We start from the raw sequence: 18347 nt of genomic DNA, 5'->3' as shown, positions 1-18347 counted from the left end.
AAAGGAGTTAAAGGAATTTCAAGGAAAAAAAAAAACAAACAACCAGAAACCTATGAACAAAGTCTGGGTCTCATCCTAAGAACCTGCAGAGGGACATGCTAGAGATGAAGGCTCCTTGGTCCACCCCAGGGAACGCATAAGGCATGGAAGTACCACTCTAAATCCAATGGTTTTCCAATTGTGATTAGCTAATTCCTAGTAATTTGTGAACAATTTCTAAAAAGTGTAAGAAAAGTAACAGAGAAAAAAAAAAGCAGACATCAGAAAGCTTGAATTTGTTCAACAAAGGCCAAAATCTCTGCAGGAAAACATTTAGGTGTGTGTAAATCAGACTGATACCTGATGCTGTGGTTGCAAAATTACTGGGTCCTGTCTACAATAGAAAAATCTCAAGTTCTGGTATAGCCCAAATTTAATTTTGGCTGCAAGAAGAGATGGAAATGTTGTTGCCAAATAATAGATTTGGTGCATTCAGAAATATCCCACAAAATAGCAAAAAGGTATGTTGATTCAGCTGGAGGTCACACAGCTGACTGAGCATCAGGGCCTGGTTGCACAGCATGTTTTAAAGTTAAATTTATCTGGAGGAAAAACAAAAAACACATCATCAGATAGAAGAAACACACAGCCACATGAAGGAAGAATGGCAATGAAGGAAATACACCTTAAAAAAAAACAACAAAACACAACACAATGAAATCTAGCTTACTTAGGTAAGTCTCTAAGTGCTACTATTAGGATGAGCTCATCTTTTTCTTCCAGTTGTCACATCACCATGAAGAGTCTTCATGAAATTCTCAGAATAGCAGCAAATCAGGAGCAAATAGCTGTTGGAGGAACAAAGTCGTGTACAGACAGACTTTCACTGCTTTTCAACTGAACATTAAAGTTTCAAAGACCTGTAACAGAATGGAATGGGCCAATACAACGCAATGCTGACGTGGTCTCATCTCCAAACCTAAAGCTAGAAGTATGGGTCCATATTTCCTTCCTAGCTGCGTGCTTGTGTGATTTATGAACCACAACAATTTCAATATCATTGGAAAATGAAACGATGACAGATAATTAACTTTCCACTCCATGTTAGCAGCTGTGTAGGCTCTGTTTGGAGCGATCAGGGACAAGAACTCCAGAAGTGCCAACTTCCACTTAGTGACTGTGCAGGAAGAGCAGGGACAAGGGACAGGACGGAGCAGCACCAAACCACACAAGTGCTGACACACTAAATCAAGATGCATACCTCAAGGTGATGGGTAATCTGTATAGGATCAGCAGATGACAAATTACAGTTCACTTCTGTCCCATATGCATCTGCACCTATTTGTTAAAACTGCTGTTAATCTGAGCGTGATGACAGAAGGACCAGCGCCATAGAAAGGCACTATAAAGGGAGGGAAGAAGATTGCTCGCCTGTGTCAGAAGACTCCAGGTTCACAGGAAAAAGCTCCACCAAGGAGGGACCTCCAGCAAGAGACCCTTCCCCAGTGGCAGTCAGCCCTTAATGAGGTCTGATCACACACATGAACTGCCTTCCCCTGTGCTCCCAGGGCTGCCCGGGTCCTTTCTCCAAGTGCTCAATCAGTGCTTCAGGCCAGGACTCAACAGTTACCATACAGTATACACAATCCCTGAAATTTATTTCAAGACCTCTAACAGGGGCTAATCTGGGACCTATTATCACAGAGATAACCAGATATCCTGACGTTAGGAAGACTACACTAACTGCACAGCTCTTCCTTTCACATTCATTACAGAACCACGGCCACCCCAGAGAAGGGAGGCCCCAGGTTTCCCTTGCTTACCCCAGTGCCCAGAAGAAAACCCTCTAGACTCAGTCACTCTCCCCAAGGCTCAGCCAAGCAGCACTTTTCAACTGAGTTAACAAAGGAGTGGTAGAGGAAGATAAGTTTAAAGCAGATACAGTATGCAAATAGCATGAAGTGATACAAGCACATGTAGAGAAAGCAGTGACTGTTTCACCCATGCTTGCTGAGCTGCGGACCTGCAGTACAAGCAGCAAAGGAGACAACAGACACATCCCTCAGCCTGGTGTGCTCCAGGCATGGCAGGAGCCAGCCAGAGATGACTGCTAGCACAAATGGCCTCATTCTTCCAGACACAAATGACAGCATTACTTAACTCACGCAACCTAAAACAGGGGAATCTGCTGTGGACAACTCTTTACCCCTATAAAAAGTAATTAAGTAGCATAGAATCATCTTCTGGGTGCATGCTAATTAGATAACAGCAAACAACCTTCCCATGCACATGGTCTGCAGGAAATGTAAAGCTTACAAATGTAAAGCTTACACCATCATAAGCGACCAAGATCCCTTTGCAAGAGGATTTTGCTCACAACTCCAGCACTCACTGGGCTGGGTGCTCCTCCACTGCACACCCTGCACATCCTGCTCGCTCTAGGGAGGCCCACTGCCTCAACATGCAAGCTCCAAAGAAACACACTGCTACAGAAATAAAGCCAAAAATGAAGACATTGCTGCGCAATAGCATAAGGACCACCTCTAGTCTTTAAAACTACCTTAAGAAGGGCACTGCTTGTACTTTGTCGCTCTGTCAAACTGGGCAAGATTTTAAGCACCTTAGTTTACTGCCATAAGGCAACAAATAATCTCCACCCCACAGCTGACTCACACATTCCATTTGCACAGGCAGGGTGAGATGCAGGTGGTGCCACTTGAGTCACACCACCAAAACCCTCACCCAGCTTCGCCACAAGCCAGGGCCGCTGTGTGTTTAACACACTGCACTACATGCACCTCAAAGCATGTGAGACACTAGGTTAATTGGCCAACGTCAGAACTGGTTATTCTGAAGGTAAGAGCATTCAGATTGTGTTTTAGACATCTTTTGAGTGGCAAGCTCCAAGCCACGCCGCTAACCAAGAATGTGTCTTCAAACAGAAGCATCGTGCCCTCCTGGATGAATGCTTTGTTTCCTGGAAAATGCACTGAGAAATAGGTACCCATAGCAGCATTGCAATAAATTATTCCATCCTCCATCCTTCCCAGAGGTTGTATCCATGCAGCCTCATCTTCCAGATGCACAGCTGCCAAGACAGATGAAATTTTAAGCCTGCTCGTCTTAGATAAGAGGGTGAATGAAATGAAAGCAGTAGCACCCATCACCAATTAAACCACGAGGACATATGCATGACAGAAACCGAACCCAATTTCTTAATGTGCCCATCTTGATCCATATTCCTCAGGCCAGCAGCAGCAAGGCAGCTGTGCTGGAAAGAGTTAATCTTGCCTGGAACATATCTCAGATTTCTCAGAAAGTCAAAGACTGCAGCTGAAGCTGGGCTGACTGCTCCCCTGCCTGCCTGCAGCCTGACCCCTGACATTTCCACTCTGCTTCTCACTGGCACAGAAAACTTAACTATACACAAACAAACAGGTTGGGAGGACAGATAAATGGAACGCAGGAGGAGGAGAAAGGAAAGATTTCTCGGATTTCTTTTAATAGCTGTGATTAAATAATAACAGCCACCACCAGACCTGGGTGAGGGGCTGGCATTTATCAGTAAAACCCTCAAGTCTACAGCAAGACATCTCTGTTTAATTAATCCTGAAAGGGTCCCTTCCCCCTTCCCCTTCCTAGAGAGGTTTGAGGATCCACACGTTTAAAGATACAGAGAGTCCTTTTTGGGCTTTTTCTTACGAAACACAAGGGAACAAAGCGCCCGTTCAAAAACACAGCTAGGATTTACAAACTCTACTGCAAAGAATTCTATCAGATGAAACGAAATTGGCAAACCTTAACGGAGAGGTTAGCTTTTGAATTAGTTGTATTTAACCCTCTGAAGCAATACACACATGAAGCAATGCGTTTTTACAGCACCCTGCTGCGAGCGTGCATGGAAGGATAGCAGACAGGTCCACAGCCGTCACTGTTAGAGCAGAACCACCTTCCAAGGACGGGATCTGTTTGGTGCTTGGTGCAGCCCCACCACCCCGTCGTCGTCCAGTTTTCCCATCACCGCAGTGGCATCAACATCACTCCGCAGTGGAAGAGCATTCACATGCACGCAGACCACAGTTTTACCCATGCACAGCCAAAACACTGGACCCCATCTCCTGTCTGCGTGCCTTCATTTTGCTCTGGGAGGCCCTTCTGGAAGCCACCGCCTCAGCAAGCTCCTGCCCTTTGATTCTATCCGCGGGGAGCAGGGCAGGCAGCGTCTAGCAGCAGCGCGCTCAGCCCCGAGGCCAGACAGACACCTTGAAACCAAGCAAGCAAAGCAACCAACCCACTCTTAGCTCGCTGGAGCGTTGCAGTTGGAGCCGTGCCTCCAGCACTCCCGCGCTGCATCCTCCCAGCCCGGCACACAGCGGGCGGCGATGCTGAACGCGGAGCCGCGCGGCGCTCCCAGCACAGCACCGAGCTCCTCCTGCTTCTGAACGGGTTGTCACTTTCACACGTATTCTTTACAAGCTGGCCGTCAGCATTCATCCTCTCCTCTTTTTCTTGCTTCTCAATAACCATCGAGATGAGTGTTAGCGCCTTTTTAACCTCCTATTCTCCCCCCATTTAATTCTCCAACACGACTTTTCTGAGGCTTGCCTCAGAAAAAAGCAGTTCAGAAAATGGAAAACTGTTGTGTTCCACATTCATTTAGGTAATGCAGTAAGCACGATCTGCTTTTCTAAACCCATTTTTTCCTTCTCTTTCTTTCCCCAAAACTTTCCAGAAGCTGAATAAACTGGTGGTGGAATTACAGATATTTATTCTTTTTGCGTGTAGCGTAAATTGCCAAAGCAGCAAAGGGAAAGGAGGAGAAAATTCTGAAGTAATGATTTCGGATACAATCAAAAGTGAGAAGTGGGAGAAAGGGTTATTTTCAATTTTGGAAGGAAGTTACATATTCTGTAGGATTTAAAGAAAAAAAAAAAAATCCCAGGAAAATATAAAATCAAAACCTGTTATTTTTTTTTACTATCTATATTTTAAATACGTTTCTTTCTTAGAGAAGCACCAGGATTGGGAAGGAACTGCGATGAACTGCAAAACGTCTCCATGTATCCACACACCAAAAAATGGTTATGCAATGACAAGAGACAATTCGGTATGTAATCAAAGACAGAATCCCGACGTTCAAAGAGAAAATGACTGTAACAGCAGTGACTTTGAAAATGACAAGGGTTTTTTTTTTTTTTTTAATAGAAACAATGGCCATCAAGATTTTTCCTGTAACAACCAACGCTTAAATGCATAACTTAGTATGCAGCATGCTGCCAGGTATAATTAGTACCAAAAAAAAAAAACCAAAGCAAGAAAAAAGTGATGCGTAAGAAATTCATACTTACAGTGGAGCGGCATTCTGTAAATGGTTAACCATTCACCAAAGGGCAGCAAACCCTTCTGATGACAGACAAGTTACTCCTAGGGCATCACATCCAGACAAGAGAAGCCTCAGCGCAGCCCACGGCTTGGCCAGTTCCATTTCATTTTCCTTGTAAGACACCAAGTTGCTAACAATAAGATGGCTGCACAACACCCAGCCTCCCAGGTTTAACACTATTAAGCAGGGGCAGAGGCAGTGCTGCAGTGCTGCTTGGTGCACGGCAGATAATCAGGACCTCTGTATTTGCATGTGGTTCTGCCCTGCAGCAAAACAGGGCCTCAGAATCCGTCAGGAATCCAGAGCACAGTGCAATAACAAAAAATAGTGCTGGATGTAACACTATACACTCCGTATGTTCAACTACCACAAATGAGAAAGCACGCCGACCACTCAACAGCATTTGTCACCAAGAGCCACTTTGTGCAATCGCGTTTGTGGCTTTTGTAGTGCCAAAAACTTATAGAGCCAATGCTCCACCAGCACAAAACTCACACGTTACAAACAGCTACACCGAAATATTTCAATGTTCAAAAGTTTTGCTTCCAGGGAACGGCACATTTGGCTGTAAGAGCCAGGATTTGCAATACTGGCTGAACTATTGTGATTGACAAACAGTGAATCACAAAAAGTGAATCACAAAAAGGGAAATTTTGTGACTGAAGAGAGAGCCGTTATGTAAGCCCCGAAATAAGGACTGTAGTATTTTTCTGTTCTTTGATCGGAAGATTATCAGAAGACTTTGGTGAGACTAAAAATACGCCTTTCCAAACCAGAATTTATACTGAGCACAGTGTTAGTTAGGAGAAAGCCAGAAAAACAGTGCCACAAAACAGTGATAAATCAGATCGGTAACACACCGACATGCACTGAAAATCACAAAGGCTTCCAACTCGGCGTGTGCAAACTGGTCACTATTTGAGAACACATTTTGAATGACGAGCTGAAGAATTCTGTGATCATCTCCCAGAAGTTTGCACATCGCTGGCAGCAGGAGGAACCGATTGATGCGGTTTGTTTCTGTGTGAACACGATGCATGAAAGAGTAACTAGTGAAAGAGCAACCCAAGGTGCACCTTCAGATGGCAAAGAACAAGTTTCAGTGAATGCAAAGGAGGAGTGAGGACCTCCTTTGCCCCTGCAGCAAACACAAACTTTTATAGGAATAAAGCACCAAAACGACAAAAACTTCCCAAATGCATGCACGTGGTGACAGGGCATGCATACTTTGGCTGTGTGGATAGCAGGCTCACCTGAGTGACATGCTTAAGATCGTCTTCAAGAGTGTCTGCGTTGTAATTCCTGCCCAGCTTTCTAAATGAACAAATACAGACTCACAGATTCCTTCTCTGACTGTGTTCCTGTATGGTTTAGGTCAACAGCAGCATTCTCACTGCCTGCAGTTACACAGGAGCAGGCCCCTTACACACAAGCAGGGAAGCAAAATTTGGGAGAAAAAAAGCCATTAAAACCTCAGCACGGGAAGCCTGCAATGGCCCAGCTAGATTTTGATTTCAACCAAGGCGTCCAAAAAACCAGAAAAAGAGCTCCAGAGATGTTTTACAAGTAATCAGAATCGATCTGATAACATAAGGCCTTATGTTTCTTCTGCATTTCACATTTTGGAGAGTGTCCCAAGTGAAAAGTCTTCAAAGAGTGGATTGTCCCAAAAGCCATGGAAATGGCTGCTCGGTGCTGTTGCCAAACTGCATTTCCACTTTGAACATGGAAGCTTTCAGGTGTATTCATTCCTATCCATATCTTCATCGTTCCAACACTGTTTGCACCCGGGAATTATTTTATTAGTACTATGACAACACCTACCAGTTTGTTTAACAAAAGCATTTTCCTCATGGCAACTCAGCAGCAAGAAGCTGCTCCAAGCAGGCGTCCTTCTGTTAGCCCTATGCCTACCACACAGTTTTGTTCTCACCAACAGAACCCTTTTATTAAAAGGAAACAATTAAAAAACTTGATTGTATGCCTTGATTTGCCATTGCTTGCAACTTGCTGCTTGTAATATTATCGTTCGTTGGCTGGAAAGACTGCTGTAATCCAAACACTCACGTGTGTTGCATACACACCTTATCAATGGGAGAATCACCATTACTCACATCACAGAGCTATTCCTTCTAATCCAAGGAAAAGCTGCCGGAAGGAAGAAAAAATACCTTGGCTTTCACACGTACAAGCTAATGACCCATGGCTACACGAAGCCAAAGTCGGTGACAGCAACGCATTGGGTCCTGCTTGTGATATAACTGCTCTAAAAAAGAAAGCAGCACAGAAATACCAACACCGCAGATGGAAAGAGACTCCTGTCTCCCAAAATTAGCTCTGTGTGTACACCCCCACGCCGCAGGATCTCCAGCCTGGATTGCTGAGGCTCAGCACAGCGGGGCAGCTCCGCTCCTTGCGAACATTTCAGTGAGCAACACGTTGGGAATGTGCAACGGTGGTGTGGGCAAGAGATGCCCCAAAGAGATGCCCCAAAGCACACATCCTGCAGAAGGGACAGCGAAGCAAAGTGCGGCACTGCCTGAAGCACACACCTCAAACCCACCAGGTATTTTCCCGAAGGTTCCAAAGGGGGAGAAAGAGGGGGGGAGAAGTACTGAGGATTAAAGACAGATCAATTTTGTTCTAAAATTTTAAATGAAACGCTCCTGTTTTGGAAAGAATTTCATTAAGGTGAAAATATAATACAGAAGTACCCATTTAGAAAGAATGTGCTATTAATTCTTAGCAGTGTGTGTGAAAGGGAAAATTGCATTTTTATCTAAATGGTTTTCTCTGCATAATCCATTTACAGTATTCTTTTACAGCTCAGTAATGGGAACTTTTCACATTTCTATTTGGGCCGCACCACTGTGAAAAGCAGGAGCCATCTTTAGAAATGATTAAAGCACAGCCCCCCCCCCCGAGCAGGTTCTGAGAGAAGCTCCACAAAAAGAGGGCAAAAGGCAAATAAAGTACGTCTTACAGGATGGGAGCAAGAGCAGAGGGGAAAAACCTCCTGTCCTAATGACGTAAGCCAAGTTTTTGCCAAGGAGAAGAAAAAGGATGTGGGTTAGATTGTTTCTAATGGAGAAGAAAAGGTTTGGTCTTTTCCCTCGTCTGTGTATGAAGCAAAACCAGCTCCTCTTCAATGCAGTCCATCCCAGACATATACAAAATGGTTTTGCGTTATCACTGAATACACAGGAATATTCAGAGCTAAAATAATAGTTACCAGTACATACAATTAAAAAAACATTTCATCATCATCAACAAACACTTCTAAGAGTTCCACACCACTTGAAACTAGATATAATCTAAGCAATCATTCTCAACCGTCAACAAGAGGATCCAGGTTTTCCTGCTCCACTGCCATCAGCTAAAGGCAATGAAGCTCAAGGCAAAGTGAAAGCAGACTCAGAATTGCCCGGACCACACGTGGTGAGGTTTGCTCCATCTGATACAATTAAGGGAAAATAGAAGATGCAAAGTTTTTAAAATTTTATATTTTCGAATCAAACGTCTGAAACTCAAACACCAAACAGCACAGCATGCTGGCTTGGTGCTTAATGCACAAATAACCATTCTCCAAATCATGCACCAGGGCCCACAAAAGAAGTTAAAGCAGTGCATTTTCTAAGCACTGTTAGATATTCTTCACCTCTTCTTTTCTTTTCCTGTCTTGACTTTTTTAGCTTATTTCTGAAAATCAGTACAACAAATCATTTTATTCTTCGGAATATATAGATGTAAGTGCAGCAGACATGTAAAGACAATTGGACAATGAATAGTTTTTGTTCCCTTCACCTCGCCATACTTCTCACTACAATGCAGTAATTACAGGAATCTGCTCCTGTTTTAAGCTTTACAGTAAGCTCTTTCCAAATTTAAGGCCAGCAACCAACCCTTCATTACGCTTAATAGGTAGACATAAAAACTTAATTATATCACAGTCTCTCCAACTGTATGTTTTACCAGCTCCTGGAGTTCATACTTGTCTGATTCAAGAAGAGATTTTTAATCTGTTCTGTTCCATAACAAAATATTTGAGAATCGTGCACAAAGTGGCCTAGAAAAAAAAAAACAATCGAAAATACAAAAGGTTTTGGGTAATTATTGGAGTAAAACTTCATCGCTTTGTTAAAGGAAAAAAAAATATGTCAGCTCATACAAAGAAGATTCACAGAGCTACAGCAGCAGCAGGACGGTGAGGCTGCGCTCCGTGAGCCCTGGTCAGAGCCCACACCTGCCCTGCAGCCCAGAGCAGCGCTGTGCCCAAACACAAATTGATTTCTTCATTTCTCATATGTACCACAGTTCAAGTAAATTCAGAGATGCGATACATCCGCACAACAGACTGCTTTGTATCAGACAGAGCCCTATTTTGCACGCACGGAGTTTAAAGCAAAAAGCTGAGCTTACTGCTGTAGCTTTCCCTCCGACAGCTGTCCCAGCATCCCTGCACCACTTCAGAGCCATCTGAATTCAAACCCATTTTGCAGACAGCTACCACAAATAATAATAAAAAGATGGCACAAATCATCCTACTGACTAAAAGCAATAAAAAGGAACGAGGAGGAAGGAAGTCACTCGATAGCCTCTCCTCTTTGGTAGCCCCCCTATCTCAAACTAGACAACGTGACATTTTAATTGCGATTGAAACAGTCCTCATTTTGGTTCTGCCTCTAAAATTAAGGCCTTGTACAGAGAGCAGCTGGGATTGGGATGCTTTCTCCCAGCATACAAAGAAAAGCATGTGCTTATATTTAGAGGTAGAGAAGGGAACTACAGCATCCAACAACAAGAAAAAGCAGAAAAGAAAAATCATGCCGATTTTATCTTCAAAAACACACTCATGCTTCTGATTTGTTTAAATCAAGGATGTGTTACAAGTGTTTGACCCAATATCCAGCAACAATAAAATCTGTTCCATCATAAAATAACAGCTGTTGTGCACTTTATATGATAATACTATTTTTGAAGTGTATCAGAATTATTGTCTCATAGATTATGGTAATTTTCATTGTGATTACAGTGGAATTCCCTGTTGGGGTGGGGGTGGAATACAAACAATAGGCACGTTTCTATTATTTTCATGTTTTTAAAACAGTTATTGGCCTCAAAATTGGGCTACCCTTCTAACTGGGCAAAAAATAAAGAAAGTTTTGCAGTGTAACATCGTGGAGTGAATAAAAACTAGCAGAGCAGATGAGTCGGACCATAAACCCTCTAACAATAAATGCAAGAAGTTATCCAGGTGTCCTGGAGACGTGAGGGATGCCCTGCTTGTGGCAGCATCGCATCAGGACCGGAGCTCACATCACAACAGAGGCGCCGTGCCCCTGTTAAAGCAACAGCTGAAGCCATCGTGTGCACGCACTGCCTGGGGAGGGTCTGCTCCTTCCCCTGTCCAAGAAGAGAGAAGCAAAGGAACACAGCCACGATTCTTCTACCCCTGGATATCTGGAGGTGGTGATAAATACTTCCCCATCGCTTCACTTTCTTTTTCTGTTGCTCGGATAGAGGAATGCATTCAGCTTACTGCACTCACACGCTCCGTCAAAGCGCCGCAACTGCTGTCTTTTCTTCCAGGAGAGGAGAGAATAGAGAGTGGGACCTTAATACAGACTCCCCCACGATCTAAATGAAACGCAAGCCCAAGCATCCATAAGCAGAATGACTTGACCAACTGTGCCATCTAGCCAGGAGCCGGCAGCACTCGCAGCACTCACAGCCTGCTGTAACCCCGCAGACAATCGGAGCATCACCTCCAGCACTGGGTGGCAGAGAGGCGCTCCCTGGGGACGGACCCTGGCCGGGCTGCATTTGCATCCCTGGTTGTGTGCTATCTTCCATCCAGTGCCACCCCGTGCCTCTGTGACTGCGCACAGCAAAAGGCTTCAAAATGTCACAGCGGAGGAAGGCGATCGGAAAGAGAAAGAAAAACGGGAAGGTTTTTTTCTAGGAAAGAGATGCTCAAATTCTGACCAGCTAATAACCCCGGCCCTGCCTCCATTTCCTATGTGAATGGATCCATTTACATCTTCATAGCAAAATGGTTTCAGGGTATTTCAAAGAAAAAAAAAAAAGAAAAAAAAAAAGGAAGGTCGTGCCATTCTTTTTAAACTGCATTTTGGGGGAGCGTTGAGGGGAGGAAGGATGTGGCCATCCCCAGCTTTTGCACCACGGATGCTTCACACCACAAATTAAAATCCTCGATCTCAAACCAACTTAATGAGGGTATGAAATGTTTTAGATTTTTCCTACCTTTACAAATGGCCGCTTTTTCAATTAGCTGTGCTTCCTCAGCCTCGGGATGATCTTTCTATTAGCAATACAAATGCTCTCTAATATTTGGCGAATACTAATTTGCCAAATTAATGAGATGCAGACTTAACTCTAAAAATATCTATTTTGTCACACCAAAAAACCACGCTCTCACAACCGCTCTCTGATTAAAAGCTTCTCTACGATGGAGAATACCAAGTGCTGAAGGCCCAGCAGCCAGATCTGAAGCTAAGAGAGTTAAGAGAAGAAAAGGCAGCGCCTCACTGTTCACATCTCGCTTTTAAAGGCTCCAAAAAGAGAGATCCAAGAGGTTGGGCAGGGTGGCTGACAGGGAGAGGCTGCACACAACCTCCAGTACAACGTTCTGCAAAGGACCAGCAGAGCTCCTCACAGCTCATACGTGTGTTATTTCTGTGTTTGCTCTCAACTAAACTGTATTTATTTTAATGCAGAAATCTATCGAGGCAGCACTTAAACACAACCAGATTGCAGCTTCCCAAACCGAAAAAACTCCTTCAGACAAACCTCAAAAACTAATAAAAATCTGGACGGTGCAGCGTCATGCACCGCATTTTTAAGCTCAAATACCAAGCAGGCACAGATAGATTTGATAAAATTAAAACCAAACGCACACAACTTATGCAACGACAGACACCCAGCACGAGCTGAGCGCACAGACAAGGAGCAACCCACCTTTGGGAGCTACAAGTGACCAACACACACATGCACCCTGGGGAGCGAGATCCCCTGGATGTGGCTCAGAAGCATCACCCATAAAATGTATTAAACTTGTACCAAAAAAAGCCTTTGCGTTAAAAGGGCCCCCAGTAATTAGTAATGCCTTAATAATCAGTCATGTTTTAACGGCATCAACCAAAATGAAAAGTTTTTGCAAAGGAAAAGTGAAGAATGATGGTATTTTTATACAAGCCAGTTGTCTTAGCACTATCAGCAAAATAGAAAAAAACTGCTTTACGTGTTAAAAGCTGAAAAATCCCAGGTGGGGAAAGCCAGGGTGGACTCTGAATTCCTCGAAGACCGGACAGCCTCTCTTTATTATTTCCATCGGGTATCTCCACCCAAAAACTCATGGGGAAAAGTACAGAAGCAAAGCACACACCTCAACAGGAGCTCCCTCTTAAAAACACCCCTCAAACAAATGAAACGAGGAATGCTGTGCTTCAGAATACCCACCCCAGCCTTAAATGTGCCCCCCAAAATATAGGCGTGCATTTACAGATGAAACTTGGCTGCTTTTGGAGGCTAGGATTTTTAAAGTGGAAGAAAAAGGCACAAGGACAGAGGCAGTGCCATGCAGGGCCTGGTAACCAAAATGGGAAGGATCCCACAGAGCATGACGTGACCGGTCACTTTTTCTAAGTGTGCTCTACGAATGAGGCATTAAAACTGCTCCATTTTGGGAAATCTTGTACGAAAACCAGCATGCAAGTTGGGCCACCTGAAGATTCACTGTAGAGCTGGCTTCATGTTTTCTGTGGCTACTCTGCCACTTTAGAAATATATGCGATATGAGAGACTAAAAACACACAGCGATTTGCCCAGCACTAAGATTTCACATGGCCACATACAGATATTTTGCCGTTTACACATCCCTGTTATCCCACAGCTGAATGTGCCATTATAAGACAGCACACTTTGTTAAAAGAAAGTGCAAAGGTGCAGGGCATGTTGGTGATGTGCGTTAGTTCTGACACAGCTGCAGGTCTGTGAATGAAAAGGCAAATGGAGCGGCCACGGGAGGAGCTGAAATGCCAACAAATTCACACACTTATGCATCAAGTACTGCATTATAGCAGCTCTAGCAATATTGCAAACTCTCTCCTCTTTCAGGCAAACAAAGCAGCATCAGGAAACACACATTCATCACTGCCGAGTGCACCCAGCGCAGTCAATGAACTCACTTCCAGCAATCCTTACAATGGCACCAAACCATGCACTGCTCCCAACGCTATTTCAGCGTGTGAAACACCCCTCCGACACACTCAGCCTCAGCAAACAAACCTCATCCCCCAGAAAAACCTCTCCGAATTTAGCAGTGCTGACAACAAAAGCACGCACTGGGAAAAGAAAGAAAACAAAGGCTCCCAGCGCCTCAGCAGGACCAAATTTGTCCTTTGTGAATACGTCTGGTAGTAACTTACACACGTCACCCACTGCTGCACCAAGAGCTGTGCCCTCCCGGCTCCCACGAATGCTAGGTTGGGTGTTATGATGGAATATGAACACCAACTGAAGGATGAAGCACAAAGCAGTGCTGCGCCCAGCACAGCACGACGGCCGCGCAGCTCTCGGACTGCGCTCTGATTTTTGCCATCAGCGCCTGCACGGTTCTGAGTTACACGTGGATGTCCTCACCTGGCACATGTGGCACGGGACCTCCCAAACATCAATTAAGAACGAAAACCAAGAGCCCAGCAGAACTCAGTGAATGGGTTTCTGGAGAACAGCAATCAACACCGCGCTGAAGGGAAATCGCTGTGCTTCAGTGAAACCAAGCAAAGCAAAAAGCTGCTGAACTAGAGCTGGTTTTCACGTGAATTGGATCGAGCTGCTCTTTGTCAGCTAGAGCCACGCTACTGGAAGTCACCAGGAGCTCTCCAGGCTGAGCACTGTGATGTTTCTCTGCCGGCTGTAGCTGCATGGCAGAGCACAGTGTGATGTTATAGATAGGGGAAGGAGCGATCGGCCGTCACCAAAGAGGTGCTGGTACAAGAAACTATGAGTCAGAGACAATTCCTGACTAAAGCTTGTTACTAAATAAGACAAGTGCATGTGAACTGCAGTCTGAAATACCATTATCTGTCCTCATCTACCTTTAAATCTCACAGCTCGCACAGACTGCCAGGTAATTAGCTAATTATTTCACTACCGGCATCAGCATGAAAAAAGAGATGAATCATAAGGAATGCGAACAGCCACGAAAACAACTCGAACAAGTTGTCTCCCCCAGCAATCCGGGCATCACTCGCATGTGCTTCTGGTGCTGCCGAGTTTTAAGGAGCTCCTCAATCACAAAGAGCCCTCTGAGAGCCACAGTGGAATCGGAGCCCTCGTCCCCCCGCCCCCAGCACGCAGCAGAGGAGAGCAGCACGAAGGCAGCACAGAGCCCAGCGCTGCAGTCAGCCCCGTGCATCGCCGTGTCCTCCTCCCCCTATCCCTGCACCCAAGGAGAACCAACGAGATCACAGGTTTCACCATCAGATTCAAGCAAAAACCATTTTCTCTCCCGCTACATCATGTGTCAGCACAAGGAATTGTATGCCAGAGAACCATAGTCACAGAAAATTCTCTACCGGTGTCCCCGAGTTTTGCCATTTGAACCCTTCCAGCGACAGAAGGGTGAAACCAAACAGTGCCTCTGTCCGCTGCTGTAAAACCAGCCGGCTGTTTTGTGCCTCTGAAATACCTAAACCCATCCTTATATAGGACCCACGATGGAATGGTTTCCTTCTGAGTGATGAGCTGCTCCAACAGCAGCGCTGTGCTTATCGCGACCAGGGACGTATTGCTCAAGATGTTACTAAGAATAGCGGTGATCCAAGTGCACGTAGGAGTGCTGTGAAAGAAGGCACCGCTCCACGCCACGCACACACAAACAAAACACACCGAGTTCTAAGCCAAACTGCACTTTTAATAAACGTGCAGACCGTGCGCGGTTGTTTTTTTTTTCTTTTTTTAAATCTATGGAATTAGGGTTTAGGGAATAAATTCTCCTTTTGCGATCTGTTCTGAAGCACAAGGCGGTGCGTTCACGGCTGTGCATGCGTGTGCAAGGGGATGTGTGACGGAGGGAGGGCGAGCGTGTCTGTGTGCAGAGTCTGCCAAGGTGGAACTGACAGGAGCTGTGATTTGTGCTAACTAGCTATTGATCCAGTCAGATCGAGATGTTGTGTACAAGAAACAATAAAAGAGAAGGGGCCAGGAAGGATGCTGTGTGCAACTCCATTTAAAAATGGAAAAGAAAGGCCCCAAACAAACCAATTTATGTCCTTGCCTGGGTGAAGCACGGAGAATGCTGATGGGCTTCCTACAGTCTGCTGTGCATGCTAAACACTCCCGCTTCAAATGAGAGTCTCCTGAGCTGGGCATTAACCATGAACAAAGAGACAAACAGTGGGGGCGAGGATTCACGCTTCAGAAAGCCGAAGCTGGAGCACCGACCAGAACTGGGAGTGGGGAACTGACGATGCCCCAAGCACCTGAGCTCCATCTCATTTCCCAACGCCTTCCTTAGTGAGATTGCCGAGCACAAAACGCAGCAAAAAGTCGGTCTGTAAGACCTAGCCTAACAAAAACAATTCCAAACTATGCCGTTGTGCCAAAACTGCAACTTCCCTGGGCTGAAATAATGCATTTCTAGCGTGGAAGTCATGCACGTGCACTTGTGGCACGTCACACAACCACCCGTGTGCCCTCAGACACGTGTGCCCATTGTAACGTCCCCATGGTGGGCAGGGAGCTCTAAAATACAGCCGTGAGACGACAGAACAGAAATCGACTGAATCCATAATCGCCTTTATCTTAAACAGCCTTTATCATAGGGAGTTCTCATTAGAATATTTTTTTCTGAGCTCGGAGAATTACGATGCCCTATGGGCACGGGGAAGGATCAAAAATGACAATGAATGCCAAAATGAAACATCTGCCAGCTAAGCAAGTTTTACACCAGTGGACCCAGAACCTAAACTTAAATTTCCTTCTCACTAAAAAAATAAAAACCAAGAGCACCACCCTGCTACCCGGCTCCTGGCACATGCAGGAAAGTACCTGAAACTGCACGGGGATCACTAACAAATACATGTTCCCACGGCTTGGACAGATCTCTCTAAAAGTTCGGAGGAAGCGGATGCAAAGCACAGCAGGTGGAGCCCCCCAAAGCCCCCCCCAGCACCTGGCTGAGCCCCCACACCTCAGTGCTCTGCAGGTGGCCACTAAGCTCAGAACCACGACCCTGGGCCCCGCCGGGCTGTGGGCGCTTTGTCCCCAGCACTGCTGCCCCACCGAGCTGTGAGGCAGGGTGAGGTTGGTGCATGCCTGGTAACCTCAACGGCAGCCCACAGTCCCCCCCCGTGGGCCAGGATGCGCGCGGGACAGCGGATACCTTCTTTGCTGGGATTCTGGGGCTTGGGCTTCTCCCACGGCGCCATGGGCTTGTCTTCCTCCTGCCCCTCCATCAGGGCCTTCTCACCGGGCAGGTACCAGGTGGAGTTGTGCTCCGCCATCAGGGAGTCCAGGTCGATGGTGCTCATAGCGTTCTTGACACCCTCCGAACAACACCCGCCCAGGTCACTGTCCCCATTCTGCCCCGCACACTCCCCCTTTTTGCTCTTCAACCCCAAGGGTTGGTCTTCCGAGATGCTGAACTGCTGCCGCTGGAGCTGGATCTGCGCCTGCAGGATCTCCAGAGGGTGGATCTCGTCCTGGGCCGAGGTGCTGGTGGGGGTCCGCACCTGCTCCATGCCCGGCGTGCCGGGGTGCGCACCCGCCGTGCTGCTGAGCCCGTAGCTGTCGGGGGTCGAGGTAGATGTATTGAGGAGGCCGAGGGCCAGGGGCTTCTGTCCGTTGAGCAGCGCGTGCTCCCCGCGGGGCAGCTTGGGCGAGCCTCCCAGCAGCGGGCTGCGCGTGGGTTTGGGGCCGGCATTGTCGGAGCTGGAGGACACCTCGTCTTCGTTACCGTAGCTGGTGCTGACCTCGTCGGCGAAGTCCACGTGCGGGGAGCCACCGTCCGACTTGGTCACGCTCTGGATGCCGCTGTCCAGCGAGGACATGAGGTCGGGCTGCTCCCCCAGCAGCAGCTCGCCGCCCTTGCCCCAGGAGGGCGAGGTCAGCGGCTTATCGTGGGGCGTGCCCCCGCCGCGCTCCGCGCCCGCGGCCCCCGGCGGCCCCCCCGCGGCCGGAGGCGCCGGTTGCCCCGGGCTGACGCCCGCCCCGCCGCCCTCCGCGGCCGAGAACTTCTCGAAGAAGGTGCCGGGGCTGACGTGCCCGCTGTCCCGTTTCCGGCGGCCCCGCCCCCGCCCGCCGCCCGCCTTCCCCTCGCCGCCGGCCGCCGGCTCCAGCGCGAAGCCGGGCGAGAGGCTGCTCTCGGCGGGCAGCAGCGGGGCGGCCTTGCCCGCGCCCCCGCCCGCCGTCGGCCCCGCCGGGAAGTAGTCCGGGGCGGCGGGCGGCGGCGGGTCGGGCTCGGCCTGGCTCAGCTTGCGCTTGGCCTCGGCCGGGCTCTTCTTGTTGAAGGTGACGTTGAGGTTGGGGGCGCCCAGACTGGCGATCATGTTCTGGCAGGCGGTGGAGAGGGCGGCCAGGCAGCTCTGGCCGAACACGTTGTCCTTGCCGGCCGGCTTGCTGAAGGAGCCCAGCGACAGCGCGCCCAGCTTGCTGGCCGCGGGCCGCGGTGGCGGCGGCGGCGGGGGGAACTCGGGCGGGGGCGGCGGGTAGGCGCCGGGCGAGGCGCTGAGGGCGGGCGCGCTGCCGTGCGTCGGGGGCTGTCGCGCCGCCGCCCCGAAGGGGAAGCCGGGCTGGGCCGCGAAGTCGGCGGGGCCGCGACGCTCGGCCGGAGCGCTGGGAAGGGCCACGCCGCCGCCGGGGGACTGCAGCTGCGAGAGGCCGCCCACGGCGGGCGCGAAGGGCGGGTGGACACCGGGCGAGGGCAGGGCCTGCGCCGGGCCTTCGCCCGCCATCCGCAGCG

General features: G+C 47.8%; 1 protein-coding gene across 1 annotated transcript in view; it reads right to left on the bottom strand.

Moving 5' to 3' along the window:
- MN1 (MN1 proto-oncogene, transcriptional regulator) overlaps positions 1 to 18339 on the bottom strand; it is a 30692-nt gene extending 12353 nt beyond the window's left edge. The window contains exon 1 of the mRNA XM_042829280.1: positions 16770 to 18339. Coding sequence (XP_042685214.1) covers positions 16770 to 18339 — 1570 coding nt within the window. The remainder of the gene's footprint in view (positions 1 to 16769) is intronic.
- Positions 18340 to 18347: the final 8 nt, after the last annotated feature.

This window comes from Centrocercus urophasianus, unplaced genomic scaffold (assembly GCF_019232065.1).
Source record: "Centrocercus urophasianus isolate 14NV4802_14NV808 unplaced genomic scaffold, USGS_Curo_1.0 seq_30, whole genome shotgun sequence".
NCBI lineage: Eukaryota > Metazoa > Chordata > Aves > Galliformes > Phasianidae > Centrocercus > Centrocercus urophasianus.
The sequence above is the reverse complement of the archived record's forward strand: the minus strand, read 5'-3'. Positions and strand labels throughout refer to the sequence as shown.